At 40.2% G+C, this 23,567-nt stretch overlaps 1 protein-coding gene across 9 annotated transcripts in view; it reads right to left on the reverse strand.

Annotated features, from left to right (window-relative positions):
• LOC135222787 (protein unc-79 homolog) overlaps positions 1-23,567 on the reverse strand; it is an 841,880-nt gene that overhangs the window by 447,734 nt on the left and 370,579 nt on the right. For all 9 annotated transcript variants that reach the window (XR_010316338.1, XM_064261060.1, XM_064261059.1 and 6 more), the window contains 2 exons: positions 21,800-22,029; positions 21,431-21,645 (listed from right to left, as the gene is read on the reverse strand). Coding sequence is in view for 8 of the 9 variants with exons in the window: in XM_064261060.1 (XP_064117130.1) it covers positions 21,431-21,645; positions 21,800-22,029 (445 nt within the window). In the remaining variant the exon portion in view is untranslated. The remainder of the gene's footprint in view (positions 1-21,430; positions 21,646-21,799; positions 22,030-23,567) is intronic.

The following is a 23,567-nucleotide window of genomic DNA, read 5'->3' on the forward strand; positions in this document are numbered from 1 at the left end:
CGTATTCAGAGCTATGCCCTTCGGGCTCAATATAGCTCCACGGATCTTTACCAAACTAGCGGATACCATCATTCAGGTCCTACGGAGTCGGGGAATTCAGGTGGCAGCCTATCTGGACGACTGGATAGTCTGGGCGTCCAGCCAGGAAGGTTGTCTCCTGATGGCCAAGGACACCATGGCCTTTCTCCAGTCTCTGGGATTTCAAATAAACTTCAAGAAATCTCATCTGACTCTGTCCCAATCCTTCCAGTGGCTTGGCCTAGACTGGAACTTGGTAGACTACCGTCTGTCTCTTCCCCCGTCCAAGCGTCGGGAAATAACAAAGACAGTCCGTCAATTCTTAAAACAGAAGGTGACTAACAGACGAATGCGAGAGAGTGCTAGGCTCCCTCCAGTTCGCTTCCATCACAGACCCCTTGCTCAAAGCCAGACTCAAGGACATCAATCGAGTCTGGCATCACAAAGCCACCAAACGCTTAAGAGATCAGCGCGCAGTCACACCCAACTTGTTGAGCAAACAACTGAGATCCTGGACCTCATCCCAAAGCCTCTCAAAGTCGATCCCTCTCGTTCATCCTCCCCCGTTGGTGGTCATCCACACAGACGCATCCTTGATGGGTTGGGGGGGCCACTCCCCCTCCCAACAAGTGCAGGTAAATTGGTCCACAAAGTTTCAGAGCCTCCATATCAACATCTTGGAAGCAATGGCCATTTTTCTATCCCTCAAACGGCTGAAACCCAAGAGAAGCTCGCACATCTGTTTGGCAGTGGACAGCAATGTCAGAGTGAACTGCATCAACCAACGGGGCTCCAGGTCACGCCCAATCAATCATGTCATGATAGCCATCTGCTCGCTGGGCGAAGAGCAACTGGTTTCCTCTGACACTGGAACTCAGCCTACATCTGGTTCCACTCCCAGCTCCAGTTCTCACTCAGAAAGTCCAGAAGAAGACTGCCTCCGCTTCATCCTGGCTAACGAGCAATCTTCATTTGATGATTTCCTCGAATTTGCAGACCACAGATGCTTCGGCGCCCAGAAAGCTAACATAGACTTCCTGGAATCCTACAAGGCGGAGGGCACTAAAAATCAATAAAATTCATCCTGGAAGAAGTTTTCATCCTTCGTCCGTGAACAGAATCCATCTGCCATCACGCTGGACTTCTGCATCTCCTTTAAATCTCTGCATGACCAAGGTTTAGCACCTGGTACCATTAACACCTGTAAGTCAGCCCTCAATAGGCCAATATTCTATGGTTTCAAAATTGATTTTAATGATGGCCTTCTATCTAAGGTCCTGAAGGCCTGCGCTCAACTTAACCCTGCTAAACCACCCAGGCCAATCACTTGGTCTTTGTCCAAGGTTCTCCAACTGGCTTCAGATACCTCTAATCATGCAGTAGACCTGGAGTTGTTGACAAGGAAGACCTTGTTTCTGCTCACAATGGCTTCCAGTGCTCGCGTTTCTGAGATAGTGGCCCTTTCTCGTGATCCCGGTCACGTCCAGATTTCGGATTCTGGGGAAGAATGAGCTCCCCACTAAACGCTGGGGTCCCTGATGGATCCCGTTGCTTCCACAAGACACCACTTTATGCCCTGTATCCTGTCTTCAGGCATACCTCCAGGCCACTGCAACTTGGAAAGGGGACCAACTCTTTCGTCGTACTACAGGTGCCAACATCTCCAAGGACAGCGTAAGATCCAAGATACTTTACTTCATTAAGACAGTAGACCCGGACAGTGTGCCTGCTGGTCATGATGTTAGGAAAGTTGCTTCTTCAATCAATTTCTTCCAACACATGGATTTTGAGGACCTTAAGGGCTATATAGGCTGAAAGTCCCCTAAGGTATTCTTCAGGCACTACTGTAAGCAGATGCAAGAAGTTAAGCACCATCTTGTTGCTGCGGGGAAGGTTATTTCCCCCCCATCTCATTCCATTGCCATATTCTGTACTATTATCTCCTTCTATTAAAGGTTTTGTAATTTGCCTGGCCGAGTATGGTCAGTAATTGTTACTTTGTTAAAGTGATTTTTGGCTGACAAGTGTTATTGTCATGGAATGTTAAATTTAATACTGAATTTTGTAATGAAATTCTATAAATGTCATTTGGTGTTTTCTTCCTGCTTGTCCTGCTGTTGTGTACCAATTATTTATCCCTATTATAATTGTATTGCTCACCACCTTGAGTGTTATCTAAATTTAATGGTTAAAAGGGACCAAGTTTCCCTTCTTTACCCTCGAGACAGTCTGCCCTTCACCTCGTCATTTTATGTATAAGGAACTCACTATACCCACTCTTGGTTGGTTCATAGACTTTCACCTTCGGCTTTGCCTGAGGTTCTAGTATGGTCAAACCGCTTACAGACATGCAATTCATGGAGGTTGTCTTGGTTGGATTGACTTTTCATATCACTCCCCTGACAGGAATAGTCATTCTCAGGATGGTGTTCCTGGTATGGTCGAATTTAGTCTTCTGAGCAATGCAAATTTCTCTGGTACACTTTCATCAGGATGACACAGCCCGAGCCCAAAAAACGGATTTTGACGTAGGAAAAATCTATTTTTGGGTGAGGTAGCTGTGTCATCCTGATGAATCTGCCCGTTACAGTTAGGCCCCCCCCCCTCCCACCCTGATTGCTTAGTGATGGATTCTCCCCAAGCAACTAATCCAGCTACAGGGAATAATGCAGGTCCGTCGCTAGGTACACACACTGATATCGGGAGACATAGGCAATGTAACGGCTCCCCAATATCAATCGTTACCCCTGCCTAGCAGATGAGCTTAAATCTATGCGGGGTAAGATAGCTGTGGTTATGCTTGCATATGTCCCTGTTACATACGCGATATCCATATTGGATAGCCGCAGTGGGGGATGGAACTCCACAGCCCTTTTTTTCTCTGGTACATTTAGCAGTATTTGTACTCTAGAAAGCTGCCTAAGGGAACCTTTCATCGGGACGACACAGCTACCTCACCCAAAAATATATTTTTCCTACGTCAAAATCTGTTTTATAGCAGGATGTTGCAGCAAGAGTGATGTGTGGCTAGGGCAACCCCTATATCATAGCAATTTTGGAAAATCATGGACAGTATAATTTACTGGATCTTGTACCGGTGGCCAGATTAGTGGCATTTGCTCTGACATCTTATCCTTTAATTCAGAGGAAACAATATTGATGCGAATGATGACTATCCAGACTTGGTAAACAAGATCAAAAATAAAATTTTAGGGCTGGTAGTGAGACTGGAAGGTATTAATGACATTACACCTACTAATACCTAAAAGATATTATGGTTACTGATACCTAATGTATATAATGCCTAGAGGATATTATGCGTATTGATGCCTAAAGGACATTATGCCTAAGGATGCCTAAAGGATATTATGCCTACAGATGACAAAACGATATTATGTTTATGGTAGTAAAGGACATTTATACCTACTGATACCTAAAATACATGCCTAAATTATATGCCTAGGGATGCCTAAAGGATATCATGCCTATGGATGCCTCTAAGGACATTATGCCTACAAATGCCTAAAGGATATTATGGATGCCAATATGGATGCCTGAATAATATGCCTACAGATTCCTAGAGAACATTTTGCCTATGGATGCCTAAAGGAGGTCATGCCTACAGATGCCTTGAGACATTAAGCCTATGAATGCCTTAGGTACATCATGCCTATGGATGGCTATAGGACGTTATGCTCACAAGTGCCTATAGGACATTATGCCTATAAATGTTTAAAGAGCATTTTGCTTATGGATGCCTAGAGCATATTATGCCTAAGGATACCTAAAGGACATTATGCCTACGGATGCCTAAAGAACGTTAGGCTTACAGATGCCTAAATGCTGTTATACCTATAGATGCTCATAGAACATTTTGCCTATGGATGCCTAAAAAGCATAATGCTTATGGATGCCTACAGTCATTATGACTAAGGATGACTGAAGAACATTTTGCCTACGGATGCATAAAGGATGTTAATCATGTTATGCTTATGGATACCTAAACAAAATTTATGAATGCCTAAACAAAATTTTGCCAATGGATGCCTAAAGGACATTAAGCTTACAGATGCCTAAAGGACATTGAGCTTACATGCCTAAAGGACATTATGCTTACTGATGACCAAAGGACATTATGCCTATGATGTTTAAAGGCAATTATGCCAACGAATGCCTAAAGAACATTTTACCTACGGATACCTAATGGATGTTATGCCTATAGATGCCTAAGGACATTATACCTGTGCATGCCTGAAGAACATTTTACTTACAGATACCTAAAGGCTATTATGCCTATGGATGCCTACCAGTTGATTGCCCTCACTGCTAAGTTGTCCATATTAAAAGTTCCGAGTACAGTGGACCCCCTAATGCATACCAGAACAAACGCCCCCCACCCCTTCCCTGCAGATAGCAAGAATCCATGAATACTTAGAACCCCTATAAAAATGCTTAAAACTGCATATTTAGTCAGTTCAAACTCAAGAAAATCCCACTAAAAATGCTTATACCTGGTTTTTTTTAATAATGTTATCACAACAAGAACATTTAATCATGAAATTAATATGAAAATGAAGTAATCTGTGGATATTTCCCATAGAAAAATACCTTGAATATGCAAATTTCTCGCAAATAATGGGTCGATATGGTCCATAGAGAAATCCGTGAATATGTGAGTCCTCGAATGTCGAGAACACGAACACAGGGGGTCCACTGTGCAGTGCTCAGTCTAGCATTACAGGTTACAGATTTCAATAACATGCCATCACTGCTGTGAGGCTGTGAGGGAAAATTATGTCGAGAGGAATTATTCCATAAGGCTTTTCTTTCAAAGTGTTGAATAACTGCGCTAGGTTTGCAGATCTTTACTATTTGTTGCAGCTTTCTAAAATTATCACTGCATAATCATTTTCGTGAGATAACTAGATTTTTTTTTTACAGATTTCAGTAGAAATGAATTCAAATTCAAGAGGAGGAAGAAAACTACTCAATCAAGGTCATGCTTATGTAATTAACAGAGCGTTTGGAAGCTGCAAATACTGGCGATGTGAGAAAAGAAAAGTGTAATGCATCCTTGCTTATACCCCTAAAGACAGTTAATGCAATGAAAACAGGAGCGGGGTCATTGGACAAGTGCACATCATCTATTTACAAAATGCAACAACGCATTTCCTTCAGATGCTGTTGGAGCCCTACCTAATATTGAGAGACAGTCACAAACATTGCAATGACAAAGAAGTGTGCCAGATGGGAATACATTCTCTGAAGCAGCGATAGATCTATTCAGAAACCCCTACCGTATTCTCATAGCTCAACATAGTGACCCAGGAAAAAGTGAGAGATGTCAGAAAATTATAAAATAAAAATAAGAAGAGAAATTTCACATCCTACTTTACTGCAGGGTAAATGAACATCCTCTGCAGAAGCATCCATCTACAGCAGACCCCTGTATTCATGTTCTCAAGATTCTTAAACTCACATATTCGTAGATTTCTCTATGGACCATATCTACCTATTATTCACAGGAAATTCGAGTATTTGCTATATGTTTGCATGAGAAATATCCACAAATTACTGTGTTTTTATATTACTTTCATTATTAAATGCAATTTTTGTGATAAAACTACTTAAAAAAATCAGGTATAAGAATTTATAGTCGATTTTTCTCGAGTTTGAACTAACAAAATAGACAGTTCTTAGCCTTTTTATAGGGGTTCTAAGTAATTGCAAATTCTAGCTATTTATCTGGAATGCATCCCCCATGAATATGGGGGTTCACTGTGAAGGTTTTATAGGGACATATATATATATTTTAGGCAAATGTATGTTTTATAGTTTTTATGGTATAAATTTTTCTTCCATGCTTGGCATGTCATTTCCATTTGCACACTTTTATTTGTCCAATTAAGTTTAAGTAAGGTTCGTTTGGGTTGGGTTAGGTTAGTTTGGTTTGGGGTAGGTTAGGCCCCAGTCCCACTAGAGCTTACAACCTCTAAAGACCAGTTGGCGACCTCTGGTCCCTGGCAATCATTAAAAGGTCACACGACTTGTCACTGGTATTCATCAGTGGTCTTCGGTAGTCACTGGTAATCCTTTTAGGTTGTGCGACCAATTTCAGTCATAGAGAGGTTTTCGAGCTTGCACAAAAACCTCCCTGCGATCAAATTGGTCTCTATTGGTCTTCAAAGGGTCTTAGGTAATCGTGTAAGTGTGGTAAAAAGTTCTCTAAAAATCTTTAACTGGTCGCTGCTGATCTTTTCTACATTTGGCCATAGTCTTTCTGAAGTCTTGCGTTAATTGTACGACTGCTAGCAACCTGTTGCACGATCACCAGCGACCAGTTCAAGATTACCTGTGACCAAGAACAGACCATGTGACCGGGTCGGGTACTTTTTGGCGCAACTGTTCGATTGTATTGGTTCCACATCTCTGAAGGAAAGAGTGGGCTGCCTATCATTGCCTCTTCATTGGTTATCTTATGTAATTATCTTCAAACCAGTTAAGCAGCCGTTTGTCTTTCTATTTCTGCAGATGGGTTTGACTCAACTACTTTTAAATTCAAGAGAATCAGTACAGTAAAATTCACCTAGTTTGTTGCATTATATAAGTAGGAGCTTAGTACTAATGAGGCAGTTCCTATGCTCTTAATATTTACTTTAAAATGTTTGTAAAGTTGAAGAGAAACAAATAAGTGGAACCTCGACATACAAAAGTCCCTACTTACAAAAAATCCAAGTTACGAAAGCGAAGACGAAGATTTTTTTGCTTCTGTATATGAAAATAATTCAGGTCACAAAAGGGTGTACTGTAAAGTCCGAGATTCGCCCGGACCGCTGAGAACAATTTTAAAACTTGCTCGCCGCTAACTCAGTAGACTCACCACCATTCTCCCGCGCTCCCATTGGTTCCTGTTACTAGTCACCGCCGTAATATCCTGCTCTCCTATTGCTCAGCATCTATCCCATCATGCCTCTACGTAAAGGCGTCGTTCGGCCACTTCGTCGCATCGGCGTTATCGTACGGACGCGGAATTCGTTCATTCACATATACGTATTTCATTAGTTAACGTAAATTCGTGTTAGTGATTTCGCTTTCTACTTGTACATATACTTTATTGTGTTAGTGTGTGAACTTAATGAACTTAATTAGCAATGGGTTCTAAGAATGTTGTTGAAGTTCACGGAAAGAAGAGGATGCTTTCTTTGGAGACTAAGATGGAGATAATTAAGTATATGAAGCTCGCATGCGGTTGAGTGTGATCACTAAGGAATACGGCTGAAATCTGTCGACGATAGGCACCATCCTTAAGCAGAAGGAAGCCATCAAAGCAGCTACACCTTCCAAGGGCGTGACTATTTTGTCCTACAAGAGGAGCCCTGTGCATGATGAGATGGAGAGGCTGCTTCTTGTATGGATTAAAGACAAAGAAATCGTTGGCGATACGATAACCGAGATGGCAATCTGCCTGAAGGCCAGCACTATTTTTGGTGATCTGATTACCCAGGCCAAAGACGTCGGAGGAGAAGGGACATCGACGCCAACCCCAGACTTCAAGGCTTCTCATGGGTGGTTTGATAAATTCTGTAAACGGACTGGCATCCATTCGGTGGTGCGGCATGGGGAGGCTGTCAACTCGGACACGATAATGTCCATAGCCTTTATTAAGACGTTCGACGAGATGATGATCAAGGAAGGCTACAGGTCTCAGCAAGTCTTCAACTGTGACGAGACTGGCCTTTTTTGGAAAAAAATGCCTCATCAGACGTACATCACAGAGGAAGAGAAGAAGCTACCCAGGCATAAGCCTATGAAAGACAGGCTTACGCACGCACTTTGTTCCAACGCCAGTGGGGAATGTAAGGTGAAGCCCCTACTTGTGTATCATTCGGAGACTCCTCGAGCCTTCAAGGCCCACAAAATGCTAAAGGAGAAGCTTCCGGTGATGTGGAGGGCTGAAGGGAAAACCCGGGTAACGTCTCGTTACCCGAGTGGGTAAATCTGTGTTTCAGTCCGACAGTGAAGAAATTCTTGGAAGAGAAGCGCCTCCCTATGAAATGTCTGCTGTTGTTGGAAAATGCCCCTGCTCACCCTCCTGGCCTCGAGGAAGATATCCTAGCGGAGTATTCTTTTATCAAGGTTCTTTATCTTCCACCTAACACCACCCCTCTCCTCCACCCCATGGACCAGCAAGTGATATCGAACTTCAAGAAGCTGTATACGAAACATCTTTTCAAGAGATATTTCGACATCACCGATACCACAAACCTCACCTTGCGTGAATTTTGGAAGGAGCATTTCGATATTGTGATATGCATCCGACTCATCGATCAAGCTTGGCAGGAGGTTTCGAGGCGAACCTCGAATTCTTTGTGGAGGAAACTCTGGCCTGATGCCATATCCGCCCGAGACTTTGAGCGATTCGACATGGGCGAAGCTGATGCAGATTCAGAAACAGCTGACAATCCTGAAACTGTTTCGCAACCAGATCTTGACGAGATCGTTGCACTCGGCAAGTCCATGGGGCTGGTCGTCGACGAGGATGACATCAATGACATTCTTGAGGAGCACCAAGAGGAGCTTACGACGGATGACCTGAAGGAGTTGGAGGCCATGCAACATAACGTCGTTCAAGAAGAGTTCTCTAGCAGCGGCGAGGAGGTGGAGGACAACCCTATGACAATGGCAGAAATTAAGGATGCTCTAGCTGCTTTTCATAAAGTGCAATCATTTGTAGAAGAGAGACACCCCAGAAAGTATAAAAAAGTAAAAAAAAAATGTAAAAATAAAAAAGACAAAAAAAAGAAATCTAATTTTAAGTTTTTTGTAAAGTTAAGTGTTAATGTTTTCTGCCATTTGCTAATGTGTTGCGTAAAATTTAGTGTTAATGTTTTCTGCCATTTTTTAATGTGTTTCGTAAAGTTAAGTATTCATGTTTTCTGCCATTTGTCCTCCTCTGTCGCCACTTTCGGAGATCACCTCACTTGAAAGGTAAGGTTCCACATTTTACTACATATGTACGTACATCTACGTACAGTATTTCTTGTACCATGTACGCTAATACACTTTATTTACAGGTATAGTATAGGTTATGTTAGGTATTGAATGGTTCAAATTGTTGTATTTCATTGTTTATTGGTCAATTTAGCTTTATTTTAAAATTTACTGTGTGTTTTTGTAGGGATTGGAACGAATTAGGCAATTTACATGTAAAACGTGGTTCGAGACACGAAAAAATCAGGTTACGAAGGCTGCTTCGGAACGGATTAATTTCGTATCCTGAGACACTACTGTATAAGAAAGGTAATTTTAGTGATAACCATTAACTAAGTATTACTGGCTTTAAAGTTTTAAGAAAATTAGTTTAAGTTATAAGCATTAAATAGGTATTATTGAAGGTGCCAAACCGTTGAATGCTGAAAGCATGAACACAAAAACCATTGAGAGCAAAAATGATGACACTATAAAATCGGTGCCAAAATGGCAGTCAAATGGTACCATTCTGATGTGACCACAGATTATATAATCTTGAAACGCAAGGAAATGAGCCGTCTCAGGACAGGACAAAGACAGTGAAGATGACCTAGACCTGCTGCCTAATTAATCTCCTTCAGGTGTCTACCAAAGCCATTCTTGGATGCAGACACTTCAAGTACTTCCAACATAACGAAACTATTTCACAAGTCGTTATTTATACCCCGACACCATGGTCTTTTTCAGATCATCAGTAATCGCAAAAACGTTGTACAACAAAAGAACAATGATCCTTATGTCTCCATTAGTCGCTGATAATCTGTAGCAGTCATAAGTGATCCTATGATGGCCGTACTACAGGTCGATGGTAGTTGCGCGACAGGTCAAGGTATTAATAAAAAATCGTAGACGATCTCACACAATCGTGCAACCATCATACGATTACAAATGACTTGTTGCATGACTATCAACAACCCGTCATACGACGATCGCAACTTAGGTATATCTATATGTGATTGCTAAGCATTTTTTTTAATTAAGTCTCAAACATCGAAGGCGATTGCTGGTTTTGTAGGTCGCTGGTGGCCTCTACCAGTTGCAAGCTCTAGAGGGACTGGGGCTTTTAGGTTAGGTTGGTTTGGGTTAGATTAGGTTGGTTTGGGTTAGATTAGGTTAGTTTTCGGTTAGGTTAGGTTACTAAGCAAATGTATATATTTTGTAGGCAAATGTATCTATTATGTAGGCAGCTTTATCTGTTGTTTAAGAAAGTTTACATTTTTTGTAAGGGTAATATATCTATTTTGTAAGTAAATGTACATGTTTTATAGTTTTATATGGTATACATTTCTCTTCCATGCATGGCATGTCATTTCCAAATGCGCATTTTCTCCAGTTCTGTTTCCGTTGTTTTTTTTTATTGCATATATTGACAAAGAATTTTGGGAAAACATACAATAACAAACATATAAAATAAACATGGGTTCAAAATATGGGTTCAAAATAAGACTAAGTAGTAGAGATGAAGAACGAGATGAAAGACACTAACATCAAACTAGACAGTGGAGTTGAATAAAAGAGTATATTCATTTCTTCCTCTGACCAACCAATGACATAGTAAAACACTCTTCAAATGCTAAAGGTTCTGGTGAGCTGCCTTCCGGCGATATAAAAAGAATTAGTTTCTATGGTATGGAGGTTTTCAGAGTTAATACTGGAGTGTTGCTGAATTTTGCTAATTCGCTACCTCACCCACCTATAACATCAATAAAAGTCAGTGAAGATTCTCTCTCTCTCTCTCTCTCTCTCTCTCTCTCTCTCTCTCTCTCTCTCTCTCTCTCTCTCAACTTTTTATTTTTTTAAAGGAATTCCTTGTTCCACCTGACCGCTGATGTTCGAGACTTAATAAGTTATGTAAAACACTTGCACAAGTAAATCCGCTGTTAATGAAGAAGGCCTGTAGGCTACTGAACATTTTTTCAGCACCATCGGGAAATTCGTGAAAGGATTAACGTCAAAATATCACAAGAACCAGAAATGAAGAATCTCTCTCTCTCTCTCTCTCTCATTTCCTGGTGTGTTACCCGGTTCTAGTTCGCGTTAAAAGGAAGAGAAAAATACTTTCTGAGCGTCAATCCACTGATATAAGGTAATTAAAAAATGCGATCTTACACAAATCGCCTAATTATCGAAAAATATGAAGAGAAATTTCACACCATACTTTACTGCCGGGTAAATGAACATCCTGTACAGAAGCATCCATCTGTAGGTTTTATAGGGACAATTTTTGCTGTTGTTGCTGTCTTTTGAGAACCTATGGGAAGTACTCTGAGTTTTTGGACTGGTGCATAAAAGCATATATGGAAACATTGGAAGGTCTAACAAGTCATTTCCCAATGTGACTGCTTTGTTACAGTCTAACCCCTTCTGGAAGGACCTGTTTGAGGATTCTGTTGTAACTCAACTCAGCGAGCAAGCATAGCAACCAATTGTAGTGTATGCTGTTCTTGGAAAAAATGGAATTCGGGAAACAAAAAGCCTGAAATTTCCCTTTACTCAATAAAAAAAAGCCCACTTGATCAGAAATCATATATGCCTTCAGTCAACTGCAAGTTTTCCTCATAAGCAAGTAGGTGGTCAGAAGGGACAACAACCACCACATCAGCAAGGACATCTTTTTCACAGGGTCCAAAAACCGTCCTACAAAAGAAAGGGAAAAACAAAGCCTGTAATGCCTATCAACGGAAAAGGTAGAGGAAGATAGGGATACCAACAGGGATTGTTGGGATCGGCTTCAAAGACACCACAGGGAAAGGAAATCTTCTCCTTGGGGGGTACAGCATTATTCTCAAAGGGTTGGGGTGGAAATGGTCTTATCATCCCCTGCCCCCTTTAAAGGTGTTCTTTAAAAAACCAGACCCCTCTCAGGAAGATTATGTGCAGAAGACCCTGTTAAATGGAGCCAAAGAGAAACATGCATATATTCCCCACCAAGCATGTCTCTTCAGTGTCCCCAAAAAGGATTCCTCCAAACAAAGAGTGATCCTCTTCTTATCAACATTGAACATGCACATTGTTTGCCAAAAGTTTCGGATGACTACTGTTGCCCAAGTAAGTTCAGTCATTCCAAATGGGACTTAGACAGTTTCTATAGATCTTAAAGATGTGTAAAGTCACATCCCTATCACTGCCCCTTACGGTTCCAGATAGGGAGAGATACATACAGGTTCAAAGTCATGCCATTTGGGCTAAAGAATTTTTACAAAATTAGTAATGGTAGTTGTCTGGGAACTCATAATAGTTGGAATACAACTAATAGCTTACCTAGACGACTGGTTAATCTGGGGGTCCACAAGAAAAGAGTCAACAGACTCCAGTCAAAAGGTTTTATAATAAAGTGAAAAAAAAATCCCGCCTCACGCCCAGCAGAGGCTTTCAGTGGCTGGGACTGTGTTGGGATACTTTTCCGGGCCTGTTGTCTCTCCCCAACAAAACTCAAAAGAGAATAAGGAAAAACCTCAAAATGTTCCTGGCACAGACCAAAGTTTCCAGACAGCAATTAGAAAGTAAGATGAGTCTGCTGCAGTTTGCATCAGTAATAGATCCAGTACTCAGATTGCAATTGAAAATCATGAACAAATTTTGGCCACAGCATGCAGTAAAAAAGATGCGAGAGCAATCTCACCAAAAGAATCATCACAGGAGGAGGCCTGCTTTCCTCAGTACACATTCGAGAAAGAAAAACAGAGATACCTAACATTTCCTTTGCAGGATATAATGGGTAACCTCCCTGTATGAAACTGAAGGGAGTTGGTTGAGACCTCTGAACATGTGGGTGAAGAGTAAGCCAAGTTAGAATCTTTTTCAGCATCTCAACCCAGATAGTCAGCAGATCTGGATACCACCTGACTTGAGGATACAGTAACTAGGATCCTCCTGAGACCCAAGTGATCAAAAGGCTGTTGATAACCCATGACTTAGGATAAACAGCAGAAAGGTATTTCCATCAAGATTGTCCCAAAGGTGTTGGAAATCATATTCCATCCTAACTTACAGATCTGGCACAAAAACAGAAAACTAGAAGCTGCTTGTTCAGCCATATGGCAAACTGGATGAGCATAGGAGAACTACAAAGTTCATAAACCCTCCTCTCTGTTCAAGGACATAGGAACCATTCCATCTCCATATCCTGATTCCAGTAATTAAGCTGGTTTGAGCTAATATTCTGCCTGTCCAAAGTATTCATCGCTATCAGCTCAAAGGAGCGGCAAAGCACCAACTAGCAGAGAGGAACAGAGGATATTGTCCTTCCTTGTTGACTTAGACCACTACACTTTTGGGATGTTGCTCCTGAGCACTACTGAGTGACTTGACAGTTGTTACTGGAATGCCTGCAGGGCTAGCAACACTGCTTTCATTTCCAGAACATGATATGCACAAAGTATGTCTTGTGCCCACACACCTGCATGAAACGAATTTTTCAGGTTTATGGTTGAACCATCAGTGGATGCATCTGTGGACAGATGCATTTTGGGGAAAAGGATACTAAAGAGGAAATCTTGCTAAGAGGTCCGCGTCATCCAGCCACTATGTCATATCCTCTCTGATTTCTAAACTCAAGGGCAAGATTCGAGAGGGAGGATCCTGAGTAACTGATCAATGCATCATAAGCTGACACTAAAGCAAGCGCAGGTAGATCTGCCCACATGTAATGAGCTTCTCCAATGATGACAGGTGACCAAGGAAAACTTGCAAAAGCTGAGCTGATTACTCGTCTATGAACATGCCCAGATACTTTTTTTGTTGCTTAAACATGAAACCCAACTTCTCCCAGTTTACCACGATTCCCAATTCATAACAAAATGAGGAGGTGGTCCCTGTCCTGCAGGAAAAGCATCTCCAAGAATGCCAGGACTAAACAATTCTCCAGGTAATGCGACAAACATATACCCTGCAAGGGGATCCAAGCCAAAACCAAGGTGTAAGGTCTGAGAAGGCTTCCATCCCTTTCTATAAGAAAACTGGGCTACTGGCCTGGGTTTAGGAAGAGCAGGCTTTCTCACAGACCCAGACCCAGACCCTAATGGGCTACAGTAGATTCACATAACTGTGCATCTGATGTCTAGGACTGTCCCTTATGACGCTCCTGATTGGCTGTTGATAGGCCAGTCACAAGGCTCGAAACTCTAAGTCTCTCGAGAGAGTTCACATAGGGAGGATGTATGCTCCACCTCTCCTGAGGGATACGTCTTTCAAAAGTACCCCTATGTGAACTCTGGAGAGGGACTGAGAGTTTCCAGCCCTGTGATTGGTTTATCAACAGCCAATCAGGAGCGTCATAGGGGTTTGGCCTAGACATCAGATGCACAGTTGATGTGAATCTACGTACTATAGCTCGTTCATCCATGTGTTAAACAACATAGGTTGGTGGTGATGGATTTTAAAATGAGAGGTAGGAAACCCAAATACAGAAAGAAGAGATCTAGAATTAAGATTTGGGACCTTAAAAGAGGAAAGGGGGAGCAATTTAGGAGGTCTGTAAGAGAGGTGGGTAGGTATGGCTATTGGAAGGGAGGCAGAGCAGTTGAATGAAAGGTTAGAAACAAGATAAGGGGAAAAGCATACATATATAAGATTTCAAACCTGAGAAAAAGGCAGAGACAGGATTTGGGTAAATTGGGTGTCATCAAGGATAGAAATGGAAATAAATTGCATAGGGATGAAGACATTAAGGAGAGATGGAGAGAGTATTTTGAACAATTTTTTTTTTTAAATACTGAATATGTGAGAGAGGAGATGGGGGAGGCACAGATAGGGTAGAGGGACCAGTGATGGAGATACAGGATACAGAGGTGAAGAGAGCATTAATTAAAATGAAGAAGAGTAAAGCACCAGGTCCATCAGAGTTCCAAATTGAAATGATCAAATTACTAGGTATAGAGGGGGAGAAATGGATATCGGATTTATTAATAGCTATATGGGAAGAGGAGGAAAGGATGCCAAGTTACTGGGAGGAGAGTCTAATGGTATATATAATATACAAGCAGAAGGGAGATGTCATGAATTGTGGTAACTACAGGAGAATTAAACTACAGAGCATGGATTGAAAGTTTTAGAGGGGATACCGGATGAGAGATTTTAAAGATCGGGAAACAATAGTGTGGATTCATGAGAAGAAGAGGGATGGTGGATGCTGTCTTCATAGAAAGACAGATACAGGAAAAGAGGCTAGAGGGAAACTAGAAGCTCTCTTGCGCATTTATAGACCTAGAGAAAGCACACGATAGAATCCCAGAAGTGTCGTTTTGGTGTTTGAGGAAGAGGAAAGTCCCAGAAAAGTAGGTTAGGCTGGACGAGATGATATATCAAAGAATGAGCACAAGAGTAATAACAGCAGTTGGGAATAGAATATGGAATATGGAGTTTAGGTCAAAGGCCAAGCACTGGGACCCATCAGGTAAGGAAATTGAGAGTTGGAGGTTTGAAAGTTGTAACAGGAGGAAAACCTCGCAGTTGCACTATAAAATAATTGTTAGGAGAGGGTGAATAGCAAGGTGGAGGTACAGTAAAAGGAATGAAACGGGATGCAGCTAGGAGGCGAAGGGACGCTGCAAAGAACCTTTAGTAATGCCTATAGTGATGGCACTACCCACACCCTCCTCACTACGGGGGACAGCAGTTGGGGAAACAGAAAACTTTGAAGTTAGTGTTGGATTACACCTAGGTCAGCATTAAGCGCATTTTTGTTTGTGCTGGTCATGGATGTGTTAAGTGCAAAGATCAGGAATGAAGAGCTGTGTGAGTTGTTGAATGTTGATGCTTTTGTATTTACTACCGAAAATGAGGAAGACCTACAGAGAAGGGTTGAAGAGTGGCAGGAGTCACTAGAGAGGGGTGGCTTAAAGGTGAATGTGAATAAAACACAGGTTTTGGTGAACGTTAGGGAAGACAAAAGGCAGAATATAAAACAGGTGGAAAAGTTTTAAGTACTGAGGATCTACTTTAAGCCAAGAGGGAGGATGTGAGGCTGAAGTTGACAGTTGAATAAAAGCTGCATTGGGTAAGTCACGATTGAGGTGGTATGGGCATGTGTTGAGGATGGATGACAAGGAGGGAGTGAAGAGGGATTGGAAGGGACCTGTTAGAGGAAGAAGATCGAGAGGGAGACAGAATTAGATGGCAAGACGAATTGAAGGAAGATATGGAGAGTAGAGGTTTGGTGGATAACGGTGGAAAAGAGGAGAACAAGATGATGATGACGGTGGGTACATTTCTCGGTGGTGTCCCCTGAGAGTATATTGTGAACTTTAGCCAAATGAGTTTTGAAAGCCAGTCCTACCTTGACACCCGCCTGTGGGTGGATCTGCAGTCTCAAACAGTTGTGTGTATGTTTGTCATTAGTGTCTCTGCAGTATACATATTTGTGACTCCTAATACTATGTATTAAGATATGTGGTGTGTGTATGTATGTATGTATGTATGTATATTATATAATATAATATATATATATATATATATATATATATCTATATATATATAGATAATATATATATATATATATATATAATATATCCAAGAAGCCAGGTACTATGTCGTACCTCTAAGTAAATGGGGATACAATCCACAATGAAGTAAATTCCTCTTGTAGTTTAAAATATATATTACTTGTATAGGATTAAAGCTTTCGACCATCAACTGTGGTCTTGTTCACTAAAGTGTGATATGTCACCTCAAGGAACTGACAAGAAAGAGCACAAGCATTTGAAAAAACAACGGTTAGGAAACAAGCTAGTTCAAATTATGAATGATCAGGCGGTTGAGCCCTCGTTCTTTCCAGAATTCGTCTTGATCTTCGTGGGGGAATGTTTCTATTGTCAACTGCTTGTTCTATGGTGGTTGGGTGGTTAGTTGGAGAAATGACCTGAGTGGAGTAAACAGGAGAGGAAGCAGCATCGTTATTGGCACATATATTTCTAAAGTTTGAAATTTTCCCTTTCCTACATATCTCCTCACAAATAGCTGTATTTTCTGTAATGCCAGTATTTCCTGCAAAGGTCTCGTTTAATGAAATTAACGCCCCTTCTACTACTCGTCTCAAAGTCCGGTCGTTACATGCAAAAACAACCTTTGTACCTTTAAAATTTATTGCGTGGTTGTATCCCCATTTACTTAGAGGTACGACATAGTACCTGGCTTCTGCATTTATGTTTCCACGTAGTACATCCACAAAACATTAATGGCTAACATTATAGGAGACCTCATCCGGCAAGCTTTGGGAACTCAGGTTCTTCAGGAGTACAGACTATACGAAAGAAGATGCATTACCGCCAGTAGACTGAAAAATCAAATCATATTCCTTCAAGATTGTATTGCAGAGCAGGTGGTTCCGAAAATGTACGGCTGGTTATGCAGGGACTCTTTTGAAGGAGATCCGTTTCCCAGATACAAGAGAGACTTTTTGGAGGACCAAGTGAAGCAAGCTAAGTTCAAACGCGAGGAAATTCTTTTGGAAATTAGACACAGGAAAAATAACCTACGGCAAGAAATCTACAAAAGGAGAACAGATATCAACTTTGACTGGATTGTTAATTGTGCAGGTGAGGTAGCTTCGCAAAAGTCGTTGGCACATAAAGCTCAGCTAGATGGGAAGCTTAGAAATTTATGTAGGCACTCTGTTTGGAATCTTGCTTTTAATCAGGATAATATCAAAATACTTGCGGACTGTGAGCTAGATGAGGATAGTAAAATACTTCTTAGCTTAGGTCTCAATTTTTCTCTGGGCACTGAGGATATTGATTTCATTAGAGGTATTGGTAGCATCAATCAATTTAACTACAAGCATACAGGAGTAAACGTAGATTTTATTAAAGGCATGTTGCTTCATAGTTTTGAGAAGAAGGTAGATCATTTACCAAGACGTTTCAACTTGGCATTAGATAGATTGAAGAAGAATTCAAGTATTAAAATTTTAAAAGCAGACAAAGGAGGCTGTGTAGTGGTTATGAATAAGAACGATTACCTGATCAAGGCACACAGGCTCTTAAACGATAGTAACACATACTTAAAAGTAACAAAACCCCCTTGCATTAGCGATTTGCAGTCTGAATTTAACAAGAAAATAAAAGCCATAGTTAGCAGTGGTGTGGAAAAAGAAACCAGAAATATAGTCCTGAGTAAGCTAGCGAGAAAACTGCCGTCTTTTAGTTATTTTTACGGAACGCCCCAAGAATTCACAAGGAGGGGTGTCCTTTAAGGCCATTGTCGCTAGCTGCAACAATCCTCAGTCGGATCTGTCATCATGGTTAGCGGATGTTTTGGGGAAATTAATGGGGACAATTAAGCACAGTATGGATTTTATGGATCAAATTAAGGAAAAGAATTATATAGGTACTATGTACAGTCTAGATATAGTTTCTTTATTCACAAATGTACCACTGAGTTTCGTGCTCGACAACTTGAAGAAATTAGCCTCAGATAATATTTTCAAGCCACCTATGCACATAGATAAATTTTGTCATTTGATTAACATTTGCGTTGAATCTACAATTTTTGAGTTTAATGGTTCGTTCTATCAACAAAAATCCGGGGTCTCGATGGGCTCACCTCTCTCCCCTATATTGGCTAACTTATGTATGGAATTTTCGAAAAGGTATACGTTGACACACTACCAGAAGACATCAAGCCTGAAATTTGGGTTAGGTATGTAGATGATGTTTTTTTATTGTTTATAGACACGGCGAGGAAGCCTTTCATAGGTTTTTAGAGTTGCTAAATGGTTTTTTGCCCTCTATTAAATTTACAGTGGAAAAGGAAATGGAAAATAGGCTTCCCTTTCTAGATATGGTAGTTCATAGAGACACAGTGAGTAGTGACTTTAAATTCAGCGTGTATAGAAAGAACACCCACACAAACACCTATATCCATTACTTTTCATATCATGAACCGAAAGTAAAGCACAACGTTTTAACCAATTTGTTTTTTCGAGCATACCGAATATGCGATCCCCAGTTCATTGACGCCGAAATAAATTTCTTGGTAGATAGTTTTACTAAACTGTGTTACCCAAAGTTTTTTATACTACAGTCTCTATCTAAAGCTAGATCGATGTTTTACGCCCCTCATGATATAACTGAAAAGGCAGATTTTAAGGCATCTCTTGCTCTTCCTTATAATAGAGAACTTAATACATTTTCTAGGCAGCTTAAAGGAAAAAAGAACGGCTTCAACGTAGTTTTTCAGTACAACAGTACAATCAAGAAGAAACTCATTAAAAATAACCGGGTAATAGAGAGAATGTAGGAGTATATGTAATACCTTGTAGTGATTGCAATGAATGTTACGTGGGAGAAAGCGGACGTTCCATTGATAAGAGAAGGGAAGAACACGTTGCTGCTTGCAGAAGGGGAAGTTCATACAGTGCAATTGCGCAACATACTTGGGAGAAAAACCACGCAATAAATTTTAAAGGTACAAAGGTTGTTTTTGCATGTAACGACCGGACTTTGAGACGAGTAGTAGAAGGGGCGTTAATTTCATTAAACGAGACCTTTGCAGGAAATACTGGCATTACAGAAAATACAGCTATTTGTGAGGAGATATGTAGGAAAGGGAAAATTTCAAACTTTAGAAATATATGTGCCAATAACGATGCTGCTTCCTCTCCTGTTTACTCCACTCAGGTCATTTCTCCAACTAACCACCCAACACCATAGAACAAGCAGTTGACAATAGAAACATTCCCCACGAGATCAAGACGAATTCTGGAAAGAACGAGGGCTCAACCGCCTGATCATTCATAATTTGAACTAGCTTGTTTCCTAACCGTTGTTTTTTCAAATGGTTGTGCTCTTTCTTGTCAGTTCCTTGAGGTGACATATCACACTTTAGTGAACAAGACCACAGTTGATGGTCGAAAGCTTTAATCCTATACAAGTAATATATATTTTAAACTACAAGAGGAATTTACTTCATTGTGGATTGTATCCCCATCATATATATATATATATTATATATATAATATATATATATATATATATATATATATATAAAAAAAAAAAAAAAAATATAATATATATATATATATATATATATATATATAATATATATATATATATATATATATATATATAGCCTTACTAGCCCTGTGAGCTTGGGAGTGGTGTTTTGAAAGGGCCCATATCATCGGTGTTTCCACAAACCGTCGAATAGTACATTTTGTGCAAAAATGAGTTATTAGTACTACAAAAACAAGCATACTTTGATCTTCAATATCACAGACTTTCACACTGATATCTCAAGCGGTTTTCGACATATACAGTATCAGTGCGTTGAATATCATCATTTCACACTGAGTACGTGAGGCTTGTCGAATGGCAATTTGTTTTCTCACAAAGTGCAACATCATTAACTAAAACCCTTCGGTTGCTCTGTATGATAACGTTTTAAATTTATATGATGATGCAGGGTGGGGCAGAGAGGACGACCAATTTTGAAAATTTCCCAAAATCATTAATTTTTGTTTCAAACAAATTTGATTGACATCACTGTATTCACATTGAAGTAACATTTGACGGATTTAAGTTTTACACTTAGTTGTTAAAAACAATTATTTATGAAGGATGGATGTATAAATGTACAGAAATTTATTTAAGACCATTGCCCAGGCACAAACGCTATAGGCCCTTCAGTGTTGTAATTACTGTAGAGTTCATCATTCCATAATAACATAACTTACTCTACTTCTTCAGCTTCCTCATATCCTTTAATTTACATTACCAGAGGGGAGGGTTTTTTTTTTCTCTAATGACAAAATACTAACCTAGGAGAATGTCCTTACATTCTTTCGTCTACTGACGCAACGCAGCACTCAGTTAACCACATATTTGTGCAAATGATGCTTCATGAAAATAAGAATGTTATATATTATATGGGCAAGTACAAACAAGGTGCCACAACCTACTTTCAAACTTTAGTAAAAAGTAAAGAAAAGAAAAACACAATGTGAACAAAAACCTAGCCAACAGCAGTATTGCAAAGGTACTACACCAAGCAACTATGACAATACAGTGTGCTGAAGGTCACCTTTATGGGGAATCTTTCAACCTGCATTCTAATTACTGCTGCCATTTTTTCTAATTAAAATTAAGAAACTATATTCACTACTAATCAAGACTTTTGTAATTTAGCAAGTTTGTTTAAATGAGCACTAACAACCCTATAATGATGGCAATTAACTTGTTATTCTACTGGCTCCTCCTAATGAAATATCTACAATGTATAAGTTCAAATTTACTTGTCCCCTTGTCTTCTTGTTTTGACATATATAAGTACTTAAACAGTATAGTACTTGTAAGTAAAAAGATTTCTAATATACATAACCATGAGTAAATAAATTCAATTTTCTTTATAAATAAAATTGCCAACACTCAAACTGCATCTCAATTACCTTACAATAGCCTCAATGGTGAAATTCTGCATCTGTGGGTCCATTTCCCAAGGAGAGCCAATGGTAGTGTGTACAATATGATCTGTCCCACGTCTGTTGTTGTGCCTGATGTTATTGCACTGGCTACAGTACCGAATAGGCCGATTGCTGTTGTAGCTTGCACACTCCATGCTATAGCATGTAGCTATGGCATTTTTCTCTGAGGACCGGCAGTTCTATAAAAAAAAACTATGTATAAGCATTATAACGGCAACAAATTCTTAAATTCTTTCTAAACTGAATATATAAATAAAAATTAAAAGATTATCTTTACAGTGACTCAACCCTACACAATCAGAGAAACTAAAAATCATTATAATAAACGCGTACCTTATTCTCACAAGTAGCCGACACTTGTGCCATAGGCATAAGTATATCGAAAAATTCAACAGTGCTGTGTTGTCTTCTGATGTCTTCAGCACAATCAAGACACAAATAGAGAGGTGGTGGATTATCTGGGCATGCTCCCAGACAAACAGCATGGTCAAAACAAACTTTGACAGCCTCTGAAGTACCATCACCATCACATTCCTCTATCTGACACATAAGTGGTTTCCAACCTGGAATAATATCTTGGCCTTAATACTGAAGTATCTACATAGACCATAAGTCATTGAAGCCTACTAACTGCACTTCCATTACCTGCCGACTGATTTTATAAACCTACTGCACTTACAAAGATAAAATTCAATATCTACATGAAGGACAATAGTGCTCAATGACTACAGCGTAATCAAGTCAAATTCTACTCAATATTCTTCATTTCTTTTCCCGTATATATTGTCACTTGATCATTTAAGCACACAACCTGCAGCACCTACTACGGTCATTCAGATGGAATGGCATCAAAATCTTACAGTCAGTAGAGTAGACGGTTCTTCATTCAATGTTTAGTATAACTGAATTCCACTGTCAATAAGCAGTTGCAGTTGCTGACCTTGTTCCTCATTTCAATCCTATGCATAGGTACCTCATCCATTACAGTCTCCCTTCTCCTCATTCAGCAGATTAACTTCAATTGTAACTTTCCTCCAAATCTCAAAAAAGTAACATCCTTTGTTGATAGCAAGAATAGTCTAGATATGCTTTGAGTAATACAGAATTAAGAGGAGGACAAAGTAGGACAGCAGGCTTCCTAACCCATAAAACTCAAGTACCTATCCATGTCAGGATGAAGGAAAAATTTAAGTTTTATACCTGGTATTGTGCCATACTTCATTAACATGACAACGCCTACAGTACTATAAAAATTATTATTATTATTATTAATTATTATTATTATTCTGGTAGAAGACCCTCATTTAAACGGGTACTGTTAAAAAATATTGCAGCATCAGCAGAGTTGAGTTTGTAGAGTTTTCTCTATCTTCCTTATGACAGCTTTCTCTTGGTTGCTACAACTGGCGAGTAAAGTGCTAATACTAGGCATATTGTTTGTGGGGTTGTTAGTGAAATATGGGGAGCAATGTCCATAGAGTTTACTTATAAAAAACCAGCGCAATTATGCTTGATATAAAAATGATAATGTTAATTTTTCTTTCGATTTCGATCGACCCTGATCACAGCGAAGGATCAGAGTAGAATGATGGTGCTGGATGGATGGATGGATGGAATAGGATAGAATGAGGGTTCGGTTTGCGGGATCTACTCCATATATAGTGGTAGGTCAGCCGCCTGCTGAATTGTCATTGGTTGTTGGTCGGGTTCTTGTCCCTATTGGCTAAAGGGATTTTCATTATAGCCACTTTCTCTATGCTGGTGGTCTCGCTGTTGCAGCCACGTGGACCTTCGAGGTAGTGGGGTGGCGTTGCTAGGCGGGGCGTGACGTAGTGTGACGTCACTGTGGCCCAAAATTTTATTGGCTGGTGCACTATCCTCCTCGGTGCAGCACACCAGCCAATCAAAATCGAGATGCAGTGACGTCACCCCCGCCCCGCAACCTTGAAGGTCTGCACGGCTGAAACAGCAAGACCGCCAGCGTAGAGAAAGCGGCTTGAATGACAGTCCCTCTCGCCAGTAAGGAACAAGAACCGGACCAACAACCAATAATAATTCCGCAGGCGGCCAACCTGCACCGTTGTCCATACCACTATATATG

This window comes from Macrobrachium nipponense, chromosome 8 (genome assembly GCF_015104395.2).
Source record: "Macrobrachium nipponense isolate FS-2020 chromosome 8, ASM1510439v2, whole genome shotgun sequence".
Classification (NCBI taxonomy): Eukaryota; Metazoa; Arthropoda; class Malacostraca; order Decapoda; family Palaemonidae; genus Macrobrachium; species Macrobrachium nipponense.